The following is a 25,025-nucleotide window of genomic DNA, read 5'->3' as shown; positions in this document are numbered from 1 at the left end:
AAAAGGTGGCAGTGTTTACAGTCACTTCTGGTCATTTTCACACTCATTGTGGCTTTTATGTTAGTTCCTGATTTTACATCTTTTTTTGAACACTTCTTTAAAAACCTCACAGCCAAAGAACTGACTGCTCGACAAACATCATGAAAATGTAAGTATCTTATTTGCACTATGGCACAAATATCAAGGTTTTACGAAAATATGATGTGATTTTCTGTAGCTCTTTGATTCACAGATATTTAGATGAATTGTCATATTTTTGACGTTTGTAGAAAAATAAATAAAAATAAAACCAAAAGGTTTGTCTGGACAAATGTGAGAGGATTCATTTTTCAAAAATATTGAGACTTTCAAGACATGAATTCACTGTCTTTAATAGAATTTTTCAGAAATCAGAAACCTAAATTATGTTTAATTGAATATTTTTAATAAATTGCATAACTGCTTTAGGCTCACACCTTCCTCTTTCTACCATTTCATCATTTAATGTTTAAACTTTGTGAAATCAACACTGTTGTTATATACTCTCTTTTTTTAGGCTGAACATTTATGTATCTATATTTTTCAAAATGACCATAACTAGCAGTAGTAATTTGACTTTACATCTTAACAGCTTTTCCTTGGTAATGGTTAACAAATAATCATGTAAACTGTTTCCTGTGTAAACTTCAGACTCCCTTAAACTTCACTCTGTTGCAACAAAGATGGCTGGGACTCTGACTTTTCTTCTTGTTTGTTCTCTGCTGCAGGGTGAGTGAGAGGAACTCAGCATGTGCTTTGTGTAAAGATGATTAAATTTGATAATAATAACACACTGTTGTTAATTTAAAACATTTACTTATCAAATTATCTGACATCACTATTCAAGATCAATGTGCAGTAAACTACCAAGGCTTTTTATTTATGAGATATTTAACAGTAAAAGTGTTTTGTATTAGTATCTGAATTTAATACTGAGTCGTTGTAACATGATAAATGTGCAGAAGGAAGAGATAAAACTGTTTGGGTTTTTGTTGTTATTGTTGTTTTTCATTATCGTGTTGTGTTTCAGGTGCTCTGTGTGAAAAGTGGGCCATCAATATGCCACAGAATATAAATGTCTTGAGAGGATCCTGTGTGACCATCCCCTGCTCCTTTGATGTAAACAGCGACCATGAAAAAAACTTAGATCATACATGTAAAGCATATTGGAGTGATTCACATCAATTTAACAGTGAAAATGCAAAACTAAAGCCAACTAAAGACATGACAGGAGATCTAACAAAGAAAGACTGCACCACAACTTTCAGTGATGCAAGTCTTCTTCAAAGTACTAAATATTACTTCAGACTGGAGTGTAATAATGACCTGAAATTCACTTATTCACAAGCTGGTGAGGATATTTCAGTAAAAGGTAAGTTTTTATATCCTTATAAAGACAATTCATATGAATAAACGACACTAGTCAAGCTGCTTTGACTTTGACATTGTGAATTTACTGAATTTTGCACAGCACATAAAAAACTGAAGTGAATTACTGCTCATTTGTTTAGTGACTGGTTAAAATATGTCTTCCCACCAGATGTTCCTCCCTCTCTGACTCTGACTCCATCCACACTGGAGGTGGAGGAGGGAACCTCAGTGAGTCTGACGTGCTCTGCTCCAGCTCCATGTTGGTCTCATCCTCCAGCTCTGACATGGACCCCTAACCTGGGTCAGAGTCAGGAGACACTGCAGGAGAATCAGGACAAAACTAAAGTCAAGACCTCTGTTATGAATTTCACTGCTTCTCACCTCCATCATGGAAATAAAATCTCCTGCACTGCTGTCTACAGGAAACAAGATGGTAGCACTGATGTCACTGCTGAAACGAGTTTAACTCCTGATATTTCATGTGAGTTTATTTTTTCTATTCTAAACTGAAATCTTAATGATTTACTTTTCTTGATTTGGTTTAAATTAGACATAAAATGATTAGTCATTTACACTTATTTTATTACTATGCCATAACAACGTCTTTGGGTTTTATAAAATATAATGAAAGCTTTTCAAGTTTGAATTTAAATTCATACATGCACACTTTTCTCTTCAAACTATTTTCACCAATTTGTGATCATCTTAATGATTTACGTCTTTCTTTTGTTAGCTCTGTTTTTTACTTTAGGATGTCTTCAAAACTGACAATAAAACAAAACTACATTTAGTGAGTCATGTTGCACAGTCGTTTTTATTTTAAACAGCAGTTTTTCATTTACATCCTATTATAACATTTTCTCACATTATCATGTTTCTAATTTAACACATGAGCTTGTCGGAGCTTTCAGATTCACTCTAAAGCTCAAACAAGAAAGTAGAATTGCAGAAAAGTTTTACTTTTGACATTTGGCTTTGTGGTCTGTAATATGATGATATGAGTTCAGTTAAAGTGCAAAAGGAGCTGTGATGTGTGATTTACATAATATTACATTTAACAAATTATCATAATACTCATTTTTAGATTCACCGAAAAACATCACAGTTTCAGTCAGTCCCTCTGGTCCAGTACCAGAGAACAGCAACATGACTCTGACCTGCAGCAGTAATGCCAACCCAGCAGTGAGGAACTACACCTGGTACAGAGCTGATGGAGACCAGGAGACTTTTATTGGGACTGGAAGCTCTTTTAATGTTACTGTTTCAAAAGTCAAAAGTTCATTTTTCTGCAAGGCTACAAATGCACTTGGATGTGAACGATCAAGAAACCTACAAATAGATGTTCAATGTATGTATTAATTTTCCATATTTACTCTTTACATATCCCAACTAGAATTCCATTAATAGGCCTGAGGGATGTGCAATACATGAATTATTGTAATGGAACTAAAAGCAGTAACTGATCTTTGGGGTAGAGTTAAATTCTGAGACTGACAATAATCACATTACAAGTAGTTAGTTTAAGTATTGGTTATTAAAATTAGGGATTTCTGACAGGCACAATATTAGGCACACAGTAAGAAGAACTAAAAAATTCAAACTTTCTTCAAATGGCTCTAAAGCTTCCATCAATAAAACAGTTAACAATTAAAGACAGTTAAAGATTAACGACAGAAGAAAAAGTTATTTTATTGGACATTAACAGAGTGTTCATAAAGATACAAGCCAAGAAAAACAACTTGTCATTTTTACTCTTCAGCTTCTGCTTAAGATGAAACTTTATATTGGTGTGGTTTGTTCTCTGCTAATATTGAGAGGTACAATATTATGTTATGCATTCCAGAGTATGTAATATTATTTAAAAATATCTTTTGGGGCACTACTGTATTTCAGATATTCACACTTATTCTGTAAATAAAACTGTCCTAACATTTCAGTGTGCATGTTTCTGTGCTCATTTCTTCAGATTCACCTAAAAACGTCACAGTTTCAGTCAGTCCCTCTGGTCCAGTACCAGAAAACAGCAATGTGACTCTGACCTGCAGCAGTAATGCCAACCCAGCAGTGAGGAACTCCACCTGGTACAGAGCTGATGGAAACCAGGAGACCTTTATTGGGACAGGAATGAGTTTATCTATTAAAGTCTGCAGAGACACACGGGCTTTGTTTTGCAAAGCTGAAAATGAAATTGGAGTTGGACGCTCCAGAAACATGCAAATTGAAGTTCAGTGTAAATATCACATTTTATATCTCTTTAGCATATTCTCTATCCACATCAAATTTGCATGTGCATTTGTATAATATTAAGATTCAACAAAAAAAAACAAAAGATAAAGAGAGAGGCAGACTAATTCAATGACAAAAATGACCTTTGTTTAGTCGGAGCAGGAGACAATATGAACAGAATCCATAAATGTCAAGAATCCAGCAAATGAGGCAAAATGGATAATCTTAAAAACTGGCACAAGCACACCTGGGATGCACATAACAAACAAGCAAAGGAGAAAGCACTATAAGCACAAAGGGTTATCAGTTAATGAAACACAGGAGGGTCACAAGAGGATCCCACAAAGATTCAAGACAATTAATGAAAAACAGACAAGTAAACCTAGAAGCACTACACAATTACTAAGAATACGTTTCCAACCATAAATAACAAAAAGGGAAAATCAGACACAAAAGTAAAGAAAAGAAATGCAGAGAAGGAAAACATGGATAAATACTGAGCAGAATAAAAAATAACCTCTAATACAAATAGAATCTGTAACTAAGAATTAAATACATGAAGATGAAAATGTGATTAAAAAAAAAAAAACCTAAGAGCCAAACAGAAAATGTTAATACCATATAAGAATTTAAAGTCCATAAACTCAAAACTGTGTATGTAAAACCCAACACCACAGCAGATCTGATACCAACAAACAGCAATGTCACTCTGACATGCTGCAGTAATGCCAGCTGAGCAGTAAGAAAGTATTTGTGATGCAAAGCTAACAATAATCGTGAAAACTGATGGGGAACAAACACATTTTATAAATTAAAGATTCAAAGTTAACAGTCTGTTTAGCTCAAGTCTGAAAAGGATGTCAAACTCAGTAAAATTTAAATTTAAAATGTTCAAAATGGATTTTGCTTCATAGTAATAACCATCATCAGTGCTTCTTTTTGGTAATTTCTGTAAAATGTATTCAACATGATTGTGACTAACTCCTCTCTCTGTCTTCAATGACAGATCCTCCACAGATCCTGCTCTCATCACACTGCAGCTCAACACAAAGTCAGCTCAACTGTTCCTGTGAGACTCTGGGAAACCCATCCCCCACTATACAGTGGTATTTGAATGAACTACCTGTCAATCACTCTAAATGTGAAATATTCAATGAGACTCTGAACAGGACAATTCTGAGGAGCTTCTTCACTCTGAATCAGCCTCATAAGAAGGATCGTCTCACCCTGCTTTGCCGCAGCTTCAACTCTCTGGGCTCAGCCAGTCAACAATTTTGTGTCAGCAGCCAACAGATTTCCACAGAACATCGACGTATGTCTTTTTTTACACTTGTAAATATTATTGCTTAAGTTGTATACGTACTAAAATGGAGACCAAGGAAATTTGAAACCTTAGCCAGTGATACAGTGTACTCTACAGAGCCCACTAAGAGATAATGTTAGGATTACATCTATGCTCCTCTAGGATTCACTTGCAATCAATTTCTTTGCAAGAAGTTTTAGATACCCTCTAATCCATATGAAGAATGAATCAGTTACTTCAGTCCAGTTATAATAGACACACTAGGAGTTTCATAAAATGTATGTTGTGAGTTCAAACAAAAATTATTTTTTAAAGACTCCACGATTAATATACAGGGTATTTTTCTTTTTCTTTTTTTAAATTCAGTTCTGTATCCAGCGATAATATCCACTCTTGCAGTGCTGCTGTTAGCACTGCTACTATATGTGTTTTTTATCAGGTAAGTAAACAACTTGAGACTTTTTCAGAAAATCTTCACACTGTAGTGTTACAGTAAACTTTATTTGACTAAATGCTGATAATTACTTTGTTTATTTGGCCCTTCATTTGTTAAAAAACAGCTGACTTTATACTGAACATTGGTAACACTATTGATTAAATGTAATATCAATCAAATGTGTTCATCAACAGTCCATATAACATGTTACTGGTGGTTAATATTTGCATGTATTCATTTTCAAAACGTTTGTCTGTTAACATTCAGTAATGCATGTACAACTGTATTATTGCTTGCTAGCAGACAATCTAACATAAGCCTTAACTCACTTTTGTAGAGGTGGTTGAGCTGGTGAGTTTTTGCTTCAGCCTGTCTTGTAAATTCATGCTGTGAACTAAAATGTAAATATTGGCAAAACTACGATGTATTGTATGCATATAAGCTTGATGTTCTACTTTATTTTTTAGGGTTCAGAAGAATCCCTGTAAAAATAAAGGTCACTTAACAGATGAAAACAACACAGTTGCAATGAGTCAGCCTCTGACTGAAGAAGGAAATGAGGTGCTTTAACTTCCTTTTAACAGTGTTGACAAATGCTGATGCTTCTGTAACTATACAGCAAGAAGTAGATTATCTTTACCACTGATATTTTCTATGTAATTGTAGGAACCAAACACAACAGAAGAGTGCATTTATGCAAACGCTGATGGACTGAGAAGGGCAGAAAATCTACACCCTGCAAACATCGCTGGACCAAGCAGCACTGACTTGCCAAGCTCTGGGCCAAAAAATGCAGAAGGAGGATGCAAAAAATCAGACAAGAAAGGGGACGAGAACGAACTGATTTACTCTAATGTGAACTGGAAGAGGAAGAGCAAGAAAAAGAAGGGTGAAAAATCTTTGGACATGAATCCACCTGGCAGATCTTATTTGGGAGAGGAGAAGTGCATGGTGAGGGGAGTTAACAGAAATTTTGTGAGCAATGCAGTAGAAATGGGAAGCCTGTATGCTCAAGTGGAGCCTAGAAATATGAGGAAGGAAGTGGGGTGTGAATATGCACAAGTCAAATTTAAAGAACCAAGGGCTATGCAAAAATAGATGTGTGTTGTAAAGAAATATGTACCCCTGATTTCCTGATGTCTTCCTTTTTGCATATTGGTCACACTTACGAGTTTCAGGACATTAAACTAATATTAATATTAGGAAAAAATAACCCAAGTGAATTCAAAACACTTTTTATAAAATAGTCCAAATCTATAACAATGTTTGATTATCTGAAACATTTTAATGTGACAAATATGGAAGGAAATAAGAAATCAGGAAGCAGACAAATACTTTTCATGGCATAATGCAACCATTTGCATCCTCGAGCTTACTACAAAATAAATAAATAGCTGGTCTGTTGTCTGGGTGTGTCCTTGACACATTTAGTCACACTGTGGCAAAGACATTGAGCAATGCAATTATAATCCCTTTGTTCAGGTCATGGGCTTGTTTAGCACAGTATCTCAGATACTCCCTGAAAAGGTCAAAGACTGGGTCGCTACCAAGTGGCTACAACTGGTCCAAGGAGACCTGTTAGAGAAGCTGGGAGAAGCTCTGGACATGCAGTTTGCATGCTTGAAATTTGCTGGTAATTCATTTTAGTCTGATTAGCCTGCAACAAACACATGGCCCTGAGCATGACCCAGTTATAGTCTAGCTTCATCTGGGATGTGATAAGGCCTTCCTATTATTGAATGCACCAAATTCCAAGTAATAAAATGCAAAATTATTTTAGTGGCCAGCTATAAATAGTCTATGCTCGAACCATTTCCGGCCTTCATGAAAGTAAATTTGTAGAAGATGATGAAATCTTTTTTTGGAACAATCTTTTAAAATAATTTTAAAATTTAAAAACAATCTTTTAAAATAATTTTAAAAGATTAAATATAAAATAATTCATAGAATATAAAATATAGAATATAACTGCACAAACATCTGAATCTTATTGTTTAGCTGTTTTGTGTGTTTGTTGTATTAACATGCAATTGCAGGAAAAGTGTTGATAACTGTTCTGATAATTAGTTGTTGTATTGTGTACCCAATCACACACTATCTATATATAGACGTGATATTAATATATTTATAATATCATGATAAGCAGACATGATAATTATGAAATATACAAGGACCATTCACAGTGAGTTGTGCTTGATTTAAGTTTCTGTCTTGTTGTAGGCTATAAATAGAATTAATGATAGTTTTTTTCAATAAATTATTTTGTCAAACTTTTTTTTTTTTAATTCAGTACATCTGGGATTTTTGTCTTTTGTTAATGTGCTTTGGTGTTTTCGAGTTCACTCATGGATTCACTCATGCTATTTCGTATTCGTAGAATGTATTCACTTGGTACAACACACTAGATTTGGGGGTGACTGACTGATATCTTGTGGGTTTTCTTTCCTGTACCTTTGTCCTCTAAGGTGTATGACGTCATTTCACTGAGTAAATGTTCTGGGTTGCATTGGCTGATAATAATATTTGTTCATCACCTGATCTAACCCGATTTTGAGTTCCCACGTTCCTCCTTATTGCATTATGAAAAGTGATGTATAAATATGTATGTAATCATTTTTCAAAGAACTTACGTTAACACAGGAATCTGTCCCAATCCATCTAACCTTTGTTGTGGAAGTTTTTCCACTTAAATAAAGCCTGCAGATGAGCGGTGAGCGGTAGCTAACATTCTTTAATCAAAACACACACAGAACAGAAAACCAAGCTTGATGGAGAGCCTGCATGACCACGGGGCAGGGTCAGCAGAGTCTCACTGAGAGTAGTGTGGCTCTCAGTTAAATACCTTCTCCAGGAACAAAAGGCAGTACACAGCTGTTTCACACCTTAAGGTTCACACTCCCATGCTACTTCCCAGAGTCCTTGAAGAGACAAAAGACTCTCCCTCCTGTGGAGTTGTCTGCTTCCCCCAACTTCCTAAATAGGCCCCCACCATTTGTCTTACTGTATGGGTGTCAGACATGTTAAAATCAGTGGCACCAAGGCATTACACAATAAAATAATGTGATTAGTACATAAGTGAAAGAAATTCCATTACACCTTTGTCACACTGCTTTAGAATTTAATGAACAACACGTGATGAAGCGTTTAGCAAACTGGAAATTCAGTGAAACAAACAGAGCCCTTCTTTCGGAGTTTCTCATCTTCAGACTGACTGCCTTAAATGAGCACAGCAAGTTTCCTGTTTGAGGCTAAATAGCACAAAGAGTAGCAGAGCAATTTAGGTTGTGGTCAAAAGATGGACTTGAGAACAGAGACAGACTGGGCCATCACAAACACAGTGAAGCAGCATCCATCTGGCCAGGTACGTTTCTCGTAAGATATAAAGACTGAACTTCCTTTCTGAAGATCTAAAGATGTATTACTAATGTAAAGCTAAGTTTTTGTGCTTTGTTCAACCTGGAAGTACTTGAGGATTCTACTGTAGAAAAATCAACTGCAGCGCTATACATTCCTCAGTAACTTTTTCTTGGGGTTTTTGTGTCAGTGTATCATGACCTGTATTATAAAAACAATGTTACAGCTGCTGCGTTTCAGAGGTTGAAAGGCCAAAGGTGACTTATCGGATGCTGTAAAGTGACTGCTGTCTTCATGGCGGCCGCTCATCTGCTTAGACTGCTGAGCTTGATGACTGGTAATAACGACCTGTTTGTGTCTCTTGTTCTGTTGCTGATAATGCTTTTAAACAGTTAATGCAATGTAAAAACAAGTGTCAACTTAGAATGACTACACCATATGAGTGAGAGAAAAGCAATGGGGAAAAAATCAACATAAAACCTGCACAGGTTTTTACAAAAAATCTTCTTTTCATACTATTGGTATTACTCCATTATTTTCCTGTAGCAATATTTTTGACTACTTTGATAGTGTGAAAAAGTCATAATCGTGTAACCTTATCAAATTAATCTAAATACAAGAAGACAGAACAAACAGTAATTTCATTTTTAATGAGTTGACAGCAATATTAGGTTGATTTCTGAGAAGTCACTGATGGTTTTTGTTGTTTTTATTATGTTGCTGATGTCTCTTAGTGGTTAGCCAGCTTTCATAATAGCATCTCTCTGTGCATCAGAGTTTCCATTTGTGGGTCATCACCAAAGATATTATTGCAACATTTTGTGGTTTAGTGATGTTTTTGACCATCCCTTCTGCTCTCCTCTTCCTCTCACCTTTCTGAGGTACCTCAGTTCTCCAGCAGGTGAACGGGTTCAGCATTAGAGTACCCAAAACAGTTGTTGCTGTTGAAGGGACCTGTGTTATGGTGCCATGTCAGACAGACCCTTACGAACGAGTCAACTGGTACCAGTACCATAATCTAAAGTATCCTATTGTTTATGATGGATTTTATACTCATAACGTGGAACAGAAGTTCAGAGGACGCACCAAAGTATTGGGCAATGCTGCAGAGGGAAACTGCACCCTGACGATTGACAATGTGAGCACAGCTGACCATAACCTACGTGTTTATGTGTGGATCAATCCAGACTCTCAGACAACTCAGAAATTCCATGATCAAACTGTAACTATCAGTGTTGGTAAGTGAATATTGGCAAACTTCCATTTAAGTCAAAATGACCAAGATAAGTTGCCACATGTGTTTAGAGAGCAGCCACCCGGGTTTGGGTATGAGGCCCTTTGCTGTGTTTCTTCCCCTCTCACTCTCTCCCCCCTGCTTCCCTGTTCATCTCTCTGCAATATCACTATAAAGCCAAAAAGCCAAAAAGTAATATTTTTAAAATGACCAAGGTAGCAGGAGCTTAATATATATATATATATATATATATATATATATATATATATATATATATATATATATATATATATATATATATATATATATATATATATATATATATATATATATATATATATATATATATACACACAAAATTCCATGAAAATGTAAATAAAAACAACTAACAACTAGTTCTGACATAATTTGGAAAACATAAAATGTATTACAGCATCCAAGAAACCCAGCATATAACACGGCTACTTGGTTTAAGTGTTCAACAGTAATTTGCCACATGGTACATGTCATTTAGAAAATTGTAACTCTAGAGATACACAAGACAATTTTTTCCCTTTATCACTTTTTCTTTTTGTAACTTCTAGAAAGAAAAGCTCCCATAATCTATATTCAGAAGCAAATAGTGGAAGGGGAGATTTTCCAGGCCAACTGCAGCATAATCTACTCTTGCCCTTCCTTACCTCCATCCCTTCAATGGAACTTAAACACATTTCTGGAAAACTACACTTTTGTGGATTTCCACATGGAAGTGCATGGCCAATGGTTCTACAAAAAGACACTGCGTGGAGTAGCAACCTATCTGATGAATAACAGCAGGATTAGCTGTTCTGCTAAGTTTAAAACCTTTACCATGGGAAGTCAACAAATGACACTCAACATTTCATGTGAGGAAAACTATATTTGCTCCAAATACAGTAAATCACAGATGTACATGTATTTACCTTAACAAACTGTCTTGTTGTTATGATGTCCTATATCCACAGACAAGCCTGTCACTGTTAGAGTGAAAAAGGAAAAGAAAGTTGTGGCGGAAGGTGACAGCATCATGATTGAGTGTGTTGCTAATAGTAACCCCCCACCACACAAATACCTTTGGTTTATAAGACAATTAGACCAGCACAAGATAGAAAATTCAACTCAGAGTAAAAAGCATTTCAGCAACATTGTACGAGATACATCTCTGTCCTGCATGGCTCAAAATGCCCTTGGAGTGCAGCAGTCCATCTGGGTGGATCTGGATGTTCAGTGTAAGAAAAAAGAAACACACACACACACACACACACACACACACACACACACGCACACACACACACACACACACACACACTTAGTAAAATAGTAAATTTTAGTGATCTAATTTTGATTCATATCACGAACTTTGTATGCACACATTCATCAGCATGGTTAAAACTGATTAGGATTTTAAAAAGTTAACTACCAATTTCACAGGCACTTTTCAACAGAAACAAAGGCTAAAGATACATTTTATTTATTTATTTGCTACTTCTGATTCTGTCACATTTTATTCTTAAAATATACCATGGTTCACAGATGACGTGTCTATTCTCTGTACAGGAAGTATGCAAGTTTATAATGCCACAAATTTGCTCAGTGATATTAAATGCTATGCTAAATAGAGGTTACTTCCTGTTAAAAAAAAAAAAGGTTTTCTTTTCCACTGTCGCCAAGTCCTTGCTCAAAGGGGGTCATTTGATTGTCGGGGTTTTCCCTGTATTATTGTAGGGTCTTTACCTTACAATATGAAGTGCCTTGAGGCAACTGTTATTGTGATTTGGTGCTATATAAATAAATTGAACTGAAGTGAATTCACTTTTAACTTGGAAAAACTGGCCTAATAAAAGCACGCTATTCATCCTAGAAAATATATCAATATTTGTCATCTTAGTAGGGGTGGGGGAAAGGAATATTATATTTTGAAGTGTATCAATACAAGGAGACCAAATATCAATATTTTATTAAATCAATTAAAATAATCTGGGAATAATTACAACAGGAGGATTCAGCTCATGCACCACCATCCAGAGATAACTTTAGACAAGCAAGCTTACGTTAAATCCGCTCAACCGAAATAACTACTGAACACTGACGAAGCTACTTCATATTTAAGAGCAAGTCAGTTGCTCAGTCATATGAGTAAAAATAGAATAGCAACCTCCTACATTAATCAAAAATATCAGTCACTGTCTGGTAAAATTAACTTTTTCTGTGACTGACTGCAACTTGTGGTGACCTAACCTATTTGTAGGCATTTTGTGGTCATGAGTGTGTATGACATGATAGATTGACAGCATGTAGCCATCAGTCTCAATGAGTCTTTGAGACTCAACTCAACTGCCTCCTGCTGATTGTGGTCTGGTTATATTCCTATAGAAGGTGGCTGAACACAAATGTAATAGTTAAACATGAATTTCTGTTAATGGGAATTTCAGTCTAGACAGTAACGTGTGTGATCTTCAGTGACTTATCACTGTTAACTGCTGTATCATCAGAAATAGCTTGCATATATTTGCCAATTTGACCCCATTCAGTCAGATACTGATAGCAAACTGACTCCATTTATGGCATGTTTTAGTGACAGCATTGGTATGCTTGGCAATATCATTTTGCACTACAAAAATAGGTGAAAAAACTATCTTATTGGATAGAATAGATAGTGACAAACTTAAAAAGGTGATAAATGTATATGAAAGATAAGTCACAGATATAGAAATATATGTTATTGCGATAGTCAGCATATTGCAAAATGGCAAAAATCCTTATCCCTAAGAATACAGCCTGTACTCTACTCAACATTTTTTTTTTCAAAATTGTTTGCTAAACAAGCCCTAATACCAAAGACCTACTCAATGCATCAACCTAGAATGAATTTAAAGGTAATTTAAAGAAAAATACTGTTTATTTCTCCCATGACTAATAATAATAATAGTAATATGACTCAGCTTGAATGAGACTCTCTGATAAATTGTGCCTATGTCGCAAATCTGTAAAGGTGCTGTAGCTGTTTTCGTGCTCACTCTGCTGATAAATAGTTTTAACAAAGGTCATCAGTGATGCACTGCTGCTTTTTCCAGTTATCAAATATCTCTGTGCGGTAGTCACAGTCCTTTATGGGAATTTTAGAGCTCTGTGGGAGATGTTAGCGTATTTCGAGTGAAAGTGTCTGCATGCATGTAGACAAGCATGAACAATTTAAACTATATTTTACTCACTTACTGTTGTTAAGTACTTATTTATATTTATCATATCTCTTTGTGTTTCCACTTGTCTTCTCTTTGCTATAAATAATTTTAAGCTTCAAAAACTTAAAACCTACAGTGGCTAAAATGCATCTAAATAATCTGCCAGAAACTAATTTTTAGCGGAAAGACATCACAGTTTCCTTAGACTTCCACCACTCTTCATTCTAGGGTGTTTTGTCAAGAAGGGCCTTATAAAATGTGAGTTTAGGCCAAGATGTTAAATCATTTTCATGTTAACTGAAAGTCATAGACCAAAGATATCTAAGAGGTTCGCATAAATGTAAAGTAGTGATATTTATATTTGGTCTTTTTAGATCCCCCTGTAATCCTACCTGAGTCCTCGTGCCACCTTACAGGAGACGTTCTGAGGTGTGTCTGTTTGGTTGATGCATCCCCTAATGCTTCTATATACTGGACTATAAATGGAAATTACACCCATTTGTCCTCATTCGCCTCCGCTTTGACAAATAAGAAACATGTAATCTTTGAGGAAATAAAGATTACAGTTAAAACCCAGACCAATGTATCGTGCACAGGCAGAAACCCACATGGAAGTGACACCAAACAGATACCTGCAGTCAGTTTGTCAGAATCATGTAAGTAGCACGCATGACTAACAGTGTGTATATGTTTGTGTATCCAGGCATGAATGGTGTGAATGCGTGCCTGTAAAAAACTTTCTTTTTTTTCAGCCCTTATGTGGCTCATGCTGCCAGGAATGATTTTCCTCTTTGGATGTGCTGTCCTCATTTACAGAAAATATCCCGTAAAGAGGTTGGTAAACTGTGGTTTTTGTTATTGAGTTTGGTGCTTAAGATGTAAAAGTATTTATACAGATTTCTTTTTAAATACTTGACAAACATATATTTCAACTTTACAGAATTCAAACATTTTTTAGGTTATTTTTTGGAGGAGGTCATGTCCAACAACAACAGATAAACAACAATTTTCGGCGGTGAGGAAAATTATTCCAAATGAAGTAGCTACTTCAGTTTTGATGTGTTGTAAAGATATGATAATTAGTATGCAATAAGGAAAGTAGCTTTATTTATCTGAGTAATCTTTTCTGTAAGAGCTCAAATATACATACAAAAGGCAACAAAAACCTTTTTACAATGACAGGGGGTCAATTGTTGCAGTGAAGAAGAAATAACATGGTATGTCTCTAAATGAGCAAAAGTATTTAAAGTTTCTGGGTGGCTTTGTAATATTTTTCTTCTAACTTTTGGTAGCTCACAAAATGAGGACACACAATTAGACCTACAGAGACCTGACAGAGACCTGGAGATGGAAAGACTTTCCTGTGTTTATGACAATGATTTCCTGGAAGAAATGCAAAGATCAGCAAGATCTCAACACCACCAAAACAGTGAAACGCTTCTCCAAAGCAAAAATGAAACAGAGCCACTTGACGAGGTTTCACCACAGAACATACTCATTTCAAGTGTGACGCACATGAAATCACACTAGATGTATCAGATTGGAAGTTAATGTAGATCTTGACACATAGAATCAAATTACTCAAATCAGACTGTATAGTTATGTTATGCTATTGTTTTTTTAACTGTTATAATTCCTCAATATTTTACTTCCCACAGAATTTGTATTGCAACACGAGGGTTTGTCTGAAGTGCTGACCAGAGGAAATTTGCTGCTGTCTCACACAGTAGGTTCCATTGATTGCTGGAGTAATATAGTCTACTTGCTAATGCATATTAGACTGCAATGCTTTTGTACTCTACTGTTTTCTCTTATGCAGTTCTGTTACACTTGTTACTGTTAGACTAGATGGTTTTGCAAAAGCATCAATTATATTTTTGAACATATACATGTCTATCTTTATTTCCTGTTGCAATCTTAACATGTTAGTGTTCCTAATGCTAACAAACAAGGAAATCAATATATAAACAACAGAAAACAGAATTGCAAGCAGAAGATTACTTGTTCTCTACTCCACTGCAAAACTGACAAACATCTATAATCATGCCAAGGTGGGAATATATTCCAATAAGGATAATTAACATATTGTGAAAAACAATTTCTTACACAATGCCCTCTTCTATGAGAGGTCTAAGTTTGAATATAAACAAGTTTATGATTATAGAACTTCAGACAAAGAAGAGCCGACATCAATTGCAGTTTTGCATTTGAGTTAATATTAACTCACTGGTGGCTGCTATAGCTTTTTATAGTCCCCTGTCTGTTTGACGGAGCTTGACTATGACTCAGTGTCTCCAGTTTCTCACATTTTATATCAGCTTATCTTTGAACCCACGGGTTAACCTGTAAGTCTTTAATGAAATACAGCCGGAGTCAGACTAGTTGTAGTTTTAGTCACAACATTTTGGAAATCTTCTGCTGCTGCGTAAGTAAATTTATTTACCTAATTAAATGAAACATAGCAGAGCCTGCTTGCAATTAAGAAATTAAGCAATCAAAATCATATCCAAAAGTTATTTTATAAAACAGAAACAGGATCACAATTACAACTGAGGTTTTAACTGCATCTACTGCTCAAACATCATCATGCTGATCTAAATTCTTTAAAATCAAACGTCTGTGACAGAGAACACAAATTATATGCTGATGATATTCTAGTAATAAGCAAAGATGCTATTCATTCTCTAGCAGTGTTATTAGAGGTTGTTTAAACATTTCAAAGTTATCCAGTTACAAAATCATCTGGTATAAATCAGAAGACATACCAGTATCTTCAGCTTGCAACCCAAGCAACATCTTTTTTGACATCTAACGTCTAGTGTTGACATTGGTAGGACCGCCGTGTACGGGCTATTTATAGTCCACAACGACCACATTTGGACTGTCCAAATGTGGTCGTTGTGGACGTCTTTTCAGTGTCAGGGTTAACTTTATTATTATTTGACATTTTAAGATGAATTTCACTGTTTTTAATATTTCAACACATTTTAATAAATGACAAATTCAACCTGGTTACAAACAAATAAGTTCATTAATTGAAATAAGTACACCAATTAAAAATAAAGAGGAAAATGTAAAAGGCAAATCAGACATTATTATTAAAAGAAGACCAGAATCATCACAGCACTAACCCCATACTATATTTATTTAGTTATTTGCATCCCTCTTCTATGAAATGTGCCTCTAACCAAATAGAAACAACAGAAGATCTTAGCTGACAAAAAGGCTGTGACGTGTGATGTGTCATTATTTTTAAAAATAGAAAATTTGTCTGGGAAGCCAGAGGAAAATTTAAATGATTGTTCGGTATTACCACACTCTTTCTAGACAATGTAAGTTTATTCAAGGATTCTTTGGGAGGGATTTTTAGGAAACAGGTATAAAGAAATGGTATAAAGAAAAAAGCTAAGCTACTTCTTTTTTTGGACAACAACATGCTTACACACAAAGTTGTTTCAAGTGTAAAACTAGAAAGTAATTTTAAAATGTCATTTGTCTTTCTAACCACAAACATTTCAATTGATATGTGTTTTTTCTTCTAAATGTTGATTTAGGTCCATAATGGAGTCAACAGTGAGCAGTGAGATCATTCTCTCAGTTTACATCATTTCATTCCTGATCGGCTTCCCCTGTAATCTCTTGGCTCTCTATGCGTTTAGTACCAAGATCCGTTCCAAGCCACTTCCAACAGACATACTGCTGCTTAATTTGACCATCTCCGACCTGCTCTTTTTGGTCATCCTTCCTTTCAAGATGCACGAGGCAGCATCTGGTATGAAGTGGGATCTGCCCAACTTCATGTGCTCCATCACCTCCTTCACATTTTTCTCCACAATCTACACCAGCTCCTTGTTGCTGATGGCAGTCAGTGTGATCCGCTACATAGGAGTAGCATTTCCTATCACCTATCATCTACTGCAGAAACCTGTGTATGCAGTTGTTATCAGTGTTGCTGTTTGGCTCATCTCAGCAGCACACTGCAGTATCACTTTCATCATCCAGCATCACCCATCTCTAGCCAGTAATAACTCCAATGCATGTTATGAACATTTTTCAGAGAAGCAGAAGGAGATCCTCCTCCCACTACGTCTGGAGTTTTTCTTTGTACTCTGCCTCATACCTCTTCTTATTTGTGTTTACTGCTACTTGCGCTGCATCTTGATTCTGTACAGCCGCCCCAGGATATCCCCGATGCAGAAACAGAAGGCCATTGGCATGGCCTCGGGGACTCTCGCTGTGTTCCTTATTTGTGTTCTGCCATACAATTTATCTCATTTAGTGGGTTACTTCCAGGGACAGAGCCCAGAGTGGAGGTACTACACGTTGCTTCTGAGCTGTTTCAACACCTGTATTGATCCCATCATCTTCTACTTTTCCTCCTCCACCTTTCGTGTCTCAAGTGAAACATTCATTTTTAGGAAGTGGTTCACTTTTTCGGGACTGAAAAGGAAAAAAAGCACCACTAACTAAGAGATGGAAAAATACATTTTCAAGATTCAATGTACCATTAACACATTTAAGTTCACTGCTGATGATGACCTAATATTTTCGAGAGGACTGTATTTTCCTTTTGAAACCATTTTTCCTGTTTTCTACAAAATTCAAAGAGATGTTTGTTGCATATGAAAATTTCAAAACTTTATTTTATTTTTTCATTCAAGTGCAAATATCAAAATATAAAATGAGCTCTGCAGCCCTGACACAAAACTTCCTCTTTTCTTTATCTTGAACTGGCCACTTTTCTGCACTCATGCAGTGTGCGAGTTATTTAAAAAGAGGTATGTTGTTAATTACAAACCACACACATTAAGTAAGAGGTGATGGCACTTTTAAAAGGCACCTCTATCAGGTTTTACATTTATTTTAGCAAAAGATAAGACACATTTTTTGTCAGTCAAATATGTGGGGTTTTAAATGATTGGAGTTTTTTTGTTTGTTGTGTTTTTTGCTCTATTTCTGAAAGCTTTTTCATATAACAACTTATTTTCTTTATTATTATCAATATATAGTAATTTATTTAACCTTATATAACATGCAAAGCTCATATGTAATATATATCACTGGGATATTAGATGCTGTAACTACAGTTCTCTACTGGTCCTGAACTTTGGACTTATCCGTGGCTCACTCGAAAATGAAGAACATCATATTAGCAGCAAAACAACATTTAAATCAATGTAAACATAGACGAGTGGGTAAAGGAGAGGATTCCAGAGACAAAGAAAACAAAGCATTCCAGTTATGAAATGTATAAGAGCCAAATCTGGTGTTCTACAAGATTCAAGGTGTTTACCAAAAAAATCAGTGAATTTAAAAGCATTTGAAATGAGTGGAACTGTGTTGTTGTAAGTCTTAATGAAATAGATGCTAACTATGGAACCTTGTTAATATTGATGAGATTATCCAAGCTGTTATGGTCCTGGGTCATTTTGACCCAGCGTTCTTGGTTGTCTTGTGTTTTTGTAATTTATTAGTTCATTATTTATTCTATGATCTCTAGGTTGTTCAGTTTAGTTTATTGGATCCCCCCTTGTATCTCTGCCCTCTGTGTCTCCCTATGTGTCCCTGTTTTACATTGTGGTGTGAGTTCTTGTGCTGTGTTTCCCTTCCTGTTTTATTCTGTTATGTTCAGTCCAGCCTCCCCTGTCTCGTTATGGTTATCCGTGTCAGCTGTGTTCCTCGTGTGTTGTCACTTCCTTGTTATCCCTCTGTGTATTTAGGTCAGCATCTCCCTCAGTCCTCTGTCGCATCCTCCCTCATGCTGTGTCTTCCCATGTGTGCATCTCTGTGAAGTTTAGCTTATATTTTCCCAGTCTAGTTTAGTTTTGTATCATTTCCTCGAGTCAGCAAATAAAGCTGCATTTGTTGCGAGTCTTGCATTTTGGGTCCAATCTCGTGCGTGCCACACAGCCGTATCATGACACAAGCTCCTTTTAGTCAGGTGCAGTCTTTAATTTGAAGTTATGGTGGTTCCCAAAAGGTTGATTCTGTTCATCTGGACATAGCGTTTTCAGTGGGAGAAATGTTTCATCACTCATCCAAGTGACTTCTTCAGTCTCAGCTGACTGCAGGTTTCCCCAAACTTATAAACAGTACATTGCACAATGACTGAAACTAGCACCACTGCATGAACAGTAGGCTGGGAGGTCAGTTACCTGGATGATAGAGCATGCATCAAAACAAGTTATGGTGGTCTACAAGATTCCAAAGTTTTACCACAAATAAAATAAAAATGTTAACATTTTTGTATTTTTTCTTCCCTGGAGCTGGATTTTCTCATGTTGAGGAATAGCTTTCCAGATGTTCAGTGTTATGGTCCCATCTTTGCTCAGGACCTACCGTTTTTCTGTGCTCGACCAACTGCTTTATTTTGTGGTTTCTCCAGTGTGTGCGTTTGTGAATTAACTCTGTTTCCCCTGTCCCAGAAGAAACTAGGACATTTTGAAGGTCTGAACTGTCATTCATTTCTGATCAGTCCTTCGACCACACGACTTTTAAAGGAATGGTTTTCTTGTTTAGGTTTGCAGTGTGTCCTTAAAAAGTCTGAGAAAACTGGAGAGTGGAGGCTAAAATTGAAGACCTAAAAAAACTATTTACAGCAGGTGAACAGTATCTGAAAGTCGTTTAATTAAGAAACAGGAAAAAACTGACATAACGACCTGGGAAATGCATCTGGCTCTTCTGTTGATCCATCTGTTGTTTGCCAAAAACAAGAAGAAAAGGATGAGGTATACCAAATTACACAACAACTGGAGTGAAAATCAATGACAATGAGTCTTATGGGGTGACCCATTGCCATCATCTCCAATTTAAAAGATCTGGTTCACATGTTGCAGAGAACTAAAGAAGTCAGGAGACACTTGTCTCCTGACCTCTTTAGGTCAGTGTCTACAGTCATCACGCACCTCACTAATTTAGAATATCTTCATTTAGCCTGGAAAAAGAGTTTGTTGTTCTGAAAAAAAAAAAAAAAAAAAACAGGTCTGTTTTCCGCACTGTAGCTAAGCTGACATACTGTAGAGTCAGAGCTCTGTTAAGCCAAGTATTCCTTTAATCTTAACTAGTAATCCCCAAAGGTTGATTCTGTGACCGGAACACCTCACCCAGGGGGCGCCCAGGAGGCATCCTTGTCAGATGCCCGAACCACCTCACATGGCTCCTTTCAATGTGGAGGAGCAGTGGCTCTACTCTCAGCCCCTCCCAGATGGCTGAACCTCTCACCCCATCTCTAAGGGAGAGGCCAGCCACCCTTTAGAGCAGCGGTCCCCAACCCCCGGGCCTCGGACCGGTACCGGTCCGTGAGTCGTTTGCTACCGGTCCGCGAGAGTTGAGGCTCAGGTGTGAAATGTATGGTTTTCAGGGTTTTTATCGGTTTTCAGCGTTATTTTGTTATCGTTTTTATCGTTAACTCGGTTTTCCTGGGTCTTTTCACGTGTGTTATGAATAAATCTTCTTTTTTTCGGTACCGGTACCAGTTTTATTTTGTTGTATTTATCCGCGACACCTTAAAGGCCGGTCCGTGAAAATGTTGTCGGGCATAAACCGGTCCGTAGCGCAAAAAAGGTTGGGGACCGCTGCTTTAGAGGAAGCTCATTTCTGCTGCTTGTACCCGCAATCTCGTTCTTTTGGTCACTAACCACAGCTCGTGACCATAGGTAAGGGGTAGGGACGTAAATCGACCGGTAAATTGAGAGCTTTTACATTCAGTGCTCTCTTCACCAAGACAGACTGGTACAGTGTCTAATGCCTTTAATCATCACAAATGAAAAATATTCACAGTGGAACACTATCAATCATAGACTGGCATCCACAGAACCAGGACTTCAACATTATTGAAGCAATGTGGGATCATCCTGACAGAGAACAGAACAAAAGGCTGCCAACATTCCAAGAAGAGCTTTGAATGTCCTTCAAGAAAGCTGGAGAACTACTCCATAAGACTACTGTGGAAGCAGATTTCTTTTCTCATGTATTAATCACATATTTTAATCACATCATATTAGTGATAGTAATATCACTTTCTCACTTAGTTGTATGCATGTACACTACAGATGGGCCTTATGCTCTACACACACAGTGAAGCCATTGTAATGGGAGACGTTTAACTGATAGTGAGACTCCTTCTGCTTATCGGGGATGTAAATCTTTAGGTGACGGCCAAGCAGAAAACAAGCTCATAATTCTTTGTGTGAGGGAGGAGGTTTTAAGGATGGGGCTGAAGATATAGCCCCCCTGAGAGATGGGCCAACATCTAAGAGTGGTGGAATGTTCTTTTTTTGAGAAGGTATAAAAGAGTTCAGGGCAGTGTCCATCCACCGGAAAAACGGTTTGGTGTGCGATCTGAACGTTTTTCTCCACTGCTGTGTTTTTCTTTTTCTTTTCCTTTTCTTTAATGAACCTCACTTCAAAAGATGCCCTCACCTTGTAGTTGCAGTTTTATTTAAGATTTTCCACAACACTACCTAAAGAAATTACAAGAAAGATTTCCTGAGAGTTTAAGGTATGTTGAAGAATAAAGATGGTCATACCAAATCTTGACTTTCAATCTCATTAGAATTGTATAAAAATTGTATAAAAACTGTTTTATATAACTATTTTATAAACCTAACTATTTTTGCCCAGTACTTGGTGCCTAAGTACTTTTTTTTTATTGTTTAAAGTCTACATGTAGACATATTCTACATCATTCCCAAAAATCACAAATATGATGGTGTCATGACCCCTGGATATGAAGAGGCATTTATAAATTTATTGTCTAAAACTGAATCATTATTTAATAGTTATCGAAACTATGGTTTGGGGTACATTTGCATCAAACCTAATCAAAGTTTATGATTTATTCAAAGAGGCAGTGGGAGGAGTTCCCTTATTACCGTACCCAGGTTTATAGATTTGCATTTTGTTAATATTAAGCTCTGGTGTCAGCTCAGCATGGGATTAACAACACAGTATGTCAAATGCACTTTGATTATAATATGATGTTTCCTGATTTTACCATTTTATATCAGCTCATTTTTTTAATTACTTGTTTTTAATACTTTGGAAATCTTCTACTACTTGGTAAGCAATTATTTTTACTTTTTCAAACCAAACACAGCAGGTTATATTTCGATTGATACTTTTAATCTTGTGTTTGGCACTGGTTTGTGATCAGAAGTATCTTCTGCCATTGTTATACATACTTTTACTCCATACCATATAAATGGAATTGAGCAGCAAACACAACTGATATCTTTATTGATCAAAACTTCAAGCTTAATTAACTTCTTTAAAATTAGTTGCCTAGATTCATCAGCATTTAATATACTGATTTGCAAATAATATCTGTCAGTTTACATTGGATTTATTGTAAGTTGATTTGACAACATGGAATATAAGATAATACAAGTGAAAAGAAAATAAATCAGAGGAGATGTTTTGGAAGTAGTTTCAAAACCGTGGTGGGGCGATATATTCTGAAGCCTGTTTATATATGTATTACTTAGCTATGAATGGAATTTCAACTAATCAAGTTCAGAACCTAAAAATATAACCAATAATATTCCAGTGTATTAATTGATGTATTAACCTCCTAAGACCCGAACTCATGGCATGCATTTTTAATTTCTCTTTGCTATTTGGGCTGATTGGGACCTGAAAAATGTAAAAACAAAGAATTATGCGATTTTTAATTTACCTGAGTTTTGTTTCTGAGAAAAATGAGAACCACATATGAGGACATTTACTTTAAATTTTGACAGAACAGTGGCAGTATAACGTCCCCGTAAGTAATCAGGCCCTTGTAGAGCAAAGTTTAGTATTTTGGTCTAGACAACCCAAAATGTGACGTCCACATATGTGGACGCCAGGTCCTAGGAGGTTAATATAAAACCAAATGGGGAAAAATGCTTTCAGCTTCTCCTGTAAATTGAATCCAGCATGCACTCTCAAAATTATCAGTGATACAAAAAAAAAAGCAAGTAGTCTTCTAATTTTAACAACTAATTGCTTTTGCTCTCCTTACGAAAGGCATTTTGATTGATTAAGTGCTGTTTAATCTGATATAGGTCTAAAATGGAGTCGACAGTGAAGACTGAGGTCATTCTCTCAGTTCACATTATTTCATTCGTGATCGGCTTCCCCTGCAATCTCTTGGCTCTCTATTCATTTAGTGTCAAGATCCGCTCCAAGCCACTTCTACCAGATATCCTACTACTCTGTCTCACTGTCTCTGACCTCCTCTTCCTGATGATCCTTCCTTTCAAGATGCACGAGGCAGCATCTGGTATGAAATGGAATCTGCCCCACTTCATATGCTCCATCACTTCCTTCACCTTTTTCACCACAATCTACACCAGTTCCTTGCTGCTGGTGACAATCAGCGTGGTCCGCTACATAGGAGCAGCATTTCCTGTCACCTACCATAAACTGCAGAAACCTGCGTATGCAGTTGTTATCAGTGCTGTTATTTGGCTGATCTCAGCAGTACACTGCAGCATTGTTTTCATCATTGAGCACCACCCATCTCTGGTCAGCAATAGCTCCGGTATGTGCTATGAAAACTTTACAAAGACGCAGTTGGAGGTTCTCCTCCCACTACGTCTGGAGATTTTCATTGTACTCTGCCTCATACCTTTTTTAATTTGTGTTTACTGCTACTTGCGCTGCATCTTGATTCTGTACAGCCGCCCCAGGATATCCCAGATGCAGAAACAGAAGGCCATTGGCATGGCCTCGGGGACTCTTGCTATGTTCCTTATATGTGTTCTGCCATTCAGTTTATCACATTTAGTGGGTTATTTCCAGGGACAGAGCCCAAAGTGGAGATACTACACATTACTGCTTAGTTGTTTCAACACCTGTATTGACCCCATCATCTTTTACTTTTCATCCTCCATCTTTCGCGTCTCATGTGAAAAGTTCATTTTCAGGAAGTGGTGGATCACCGTTTCAGGACTGAAAGGGGATGTCACCACCTCCAGCTAAGAGGGGGAAAAAAGCTATTTTTTAATACTAGTTGAACCAACCAACTATCTCTATAATTGTATTTCTATAATTTTATTGTAAATATACATGAAATATGTAACCTCATATTTTTAGAGCACTGTGCACTTGCTCTCATGTTCAACAGGACTGTGTGTTATTGTACAAATTATTTTCGTTGCCATTTTGTAACAAATCCAGAGATGCCTTTGGTGTATAGAAGCAAATTTAGAAGCTTATTTTCTTTACTAACAACACGATACAGTAATATAGCACACACTGACTGCATTTATTTATATAACCTGCGACATGCAACTGTAACTGCTTACAGTCACAGTGCTCTACTGGTTCTGAACTTTGTCTGAACTTTGCATCATATGCAAATGTACAAACAAATATCATCCATAGTGAACTGATAGGCATAGGCATGTCTATAGATCACCAAAATGAGATCAATAATTTTAAAAGGTGGCATTTTCCAAAAGTTTCTGGATGAAATGTTTGAACTTCCTAAGCTTTAATGTATAACAAAGGAGTATATTACAAAAAAACAAAAAAAAAAAAAAAAAAAAAAAAAAAAAAAAACAGCCAAATTAGCAATGGAGGCCAAAACCATTTTATTTACCAGACTGAAAAAAAAAAATTGTTTGTTTGTTTTCAAATATTTTCCAAAGTGGTTGTATAAGAAACTGGGTGTGGGTTTTTTCTACTTTGCCTTCATTTTGTAAACACAGTGTAGCTGTTTGTTTGAACACTCTGCTGAAGGATAGTTTCAGCAGGCACCATCACTGGTGCACTGTTGCAATTTTGCAGTTTCCAAATACCTTGTGTTGTAATCATTGTCATTTCTGATGTTATAATGTCCTGTGGAAGACCTTGGTGCATAAAAATAAGAAGAATCTCCTTAATCATGATGCTTCC

The 25,025-nt window shown here is 36.4% G+C and overlaps 4 protein-coding genes across 6 annotated transcripts; all 4 read left to right on the top strand.

Moving 5' to 3' along the window:
* LOC116321463 (myelin-associated glycoprotein-like) lies at window positions 1-8,061 on the top strand. 2 transcript variants are annotated; one of them, XM_039620233.1, is made up of 10 exons: window positions 3-148; window positions 670-747; window positions 1,049-1,390; window positions 1,559-1,870; window positions 2,474-2,737; window positions 3,356-3,619; window positions 4,622-4,927; window positions 5,285-5,357; window positions 5,822-5,915; window positions 6,021-8,061. In XM_039620233.1, the coding sequence occupies exons 2-10, from the start codon at window positions 702-704 to the stop codon at window positions 6,450-6,452; spliced, it is 2,133 nt and encodes a 710-aa protein (XP_039476167.1). In that variant the 5' UTR covers window positions 3-148; window positions 670-701; the 3' UTR covers window positions 6,453-8,061. The 2 variants fall into 2 exon arrangements, with proteins under 2 accessions (XP_039476168.1, XP_039476167.1); XM_039620234.1 differs by lacking the exon at window positions 2,474-2,737 and having other exon boundaries at window positions 1-148.
* A 366-nt stretch (window positions 8,062-8,427) lies between these two features.
* LOC120442578 (myelin-associated glycoprotein-like) lies at window positions 8,428-16,832 on the top strand. Of its 2 annotated transcripts, none has more exons than XM_039619265.1 (10): window positions 8,428-9,045; window positions 9,599-9,946; window positions 10,527-10,826; window positions 10,926-11,189; window positions 13,517-13,798; window positions 13,895-13,976; window positions 14,083-14,157; window positions 14,435-14,618; window positions 14,801-14,868; window positions 16,697-16,832. In XM_039619265.1, exons 1-9 carry the CDS (start codon window positions 9,003-9,005, stop codon window positions 14,837-14,839), a joined length of 1,617 nt encoding a protein of 538 aa, XP_039475199.1. In that variant the 5' UTR covers window positions 8,428-9,002; the 3' UTR covers window positions 14,840-14,868; window positions 16,697-16,832. The 2 variants fall into 2 exon arrangements, with proteins under 2 accessions (XP_039475199.1, XP_039475200.1); XM_039619266.1 differs by having other exon boundaries at window positions 9,590-9,946; window positions 14,101-14,157.
* Window positions 16,704-17,612, top strand: LOC116320912 (free fatty acid receptor 2-like). Its single transcript, XM_031740647.2, has one exon. It carries the CDS (start codon window positions 16,704-16,706, stop codon window positions 17,610-17,612), a length of 909 nt encoding a protein of 302 aa, XP_031596507.2.
* Window positions 17,613-23,195: 5,583 nt separating this feature from the next.
* Window positions 23,196-24,107, top strand: LOC116320913 (free fatty acid receptor 2-like). Its single transcript, XM_031740648.1, has one exon. The coding sequence runs from the start codon at window positions 23,196-23,198 to the stop codon at window positions 24,105-24,107; it is 912 nt and encodes a 303-aa protein (XP_031596508.1).
* The last annotated feature ends 918 nt before the right edge of the window (window positions 24,108-25,025 follow it).

The sequence above is a fragment of the Oreochromis aureus genome, linkage group 11, assembly GCF_013358895.1.
Source record: "Oreochromis aureus strain Israel breed Guangdong linkage group 11, ZZ_aureus, whole genome shotgun sequence".
Classification (NCBI taxonomy): domain Eukaryota; kingdom Metazoa; phylum Chordata; class Actinopteri; order Cichliformes; family Cichlidae; genus Oreochromis; species Oreochromis aureus.
This window is presented reverse-complemented; position numbering and strand designations above follow the sequence as displayed.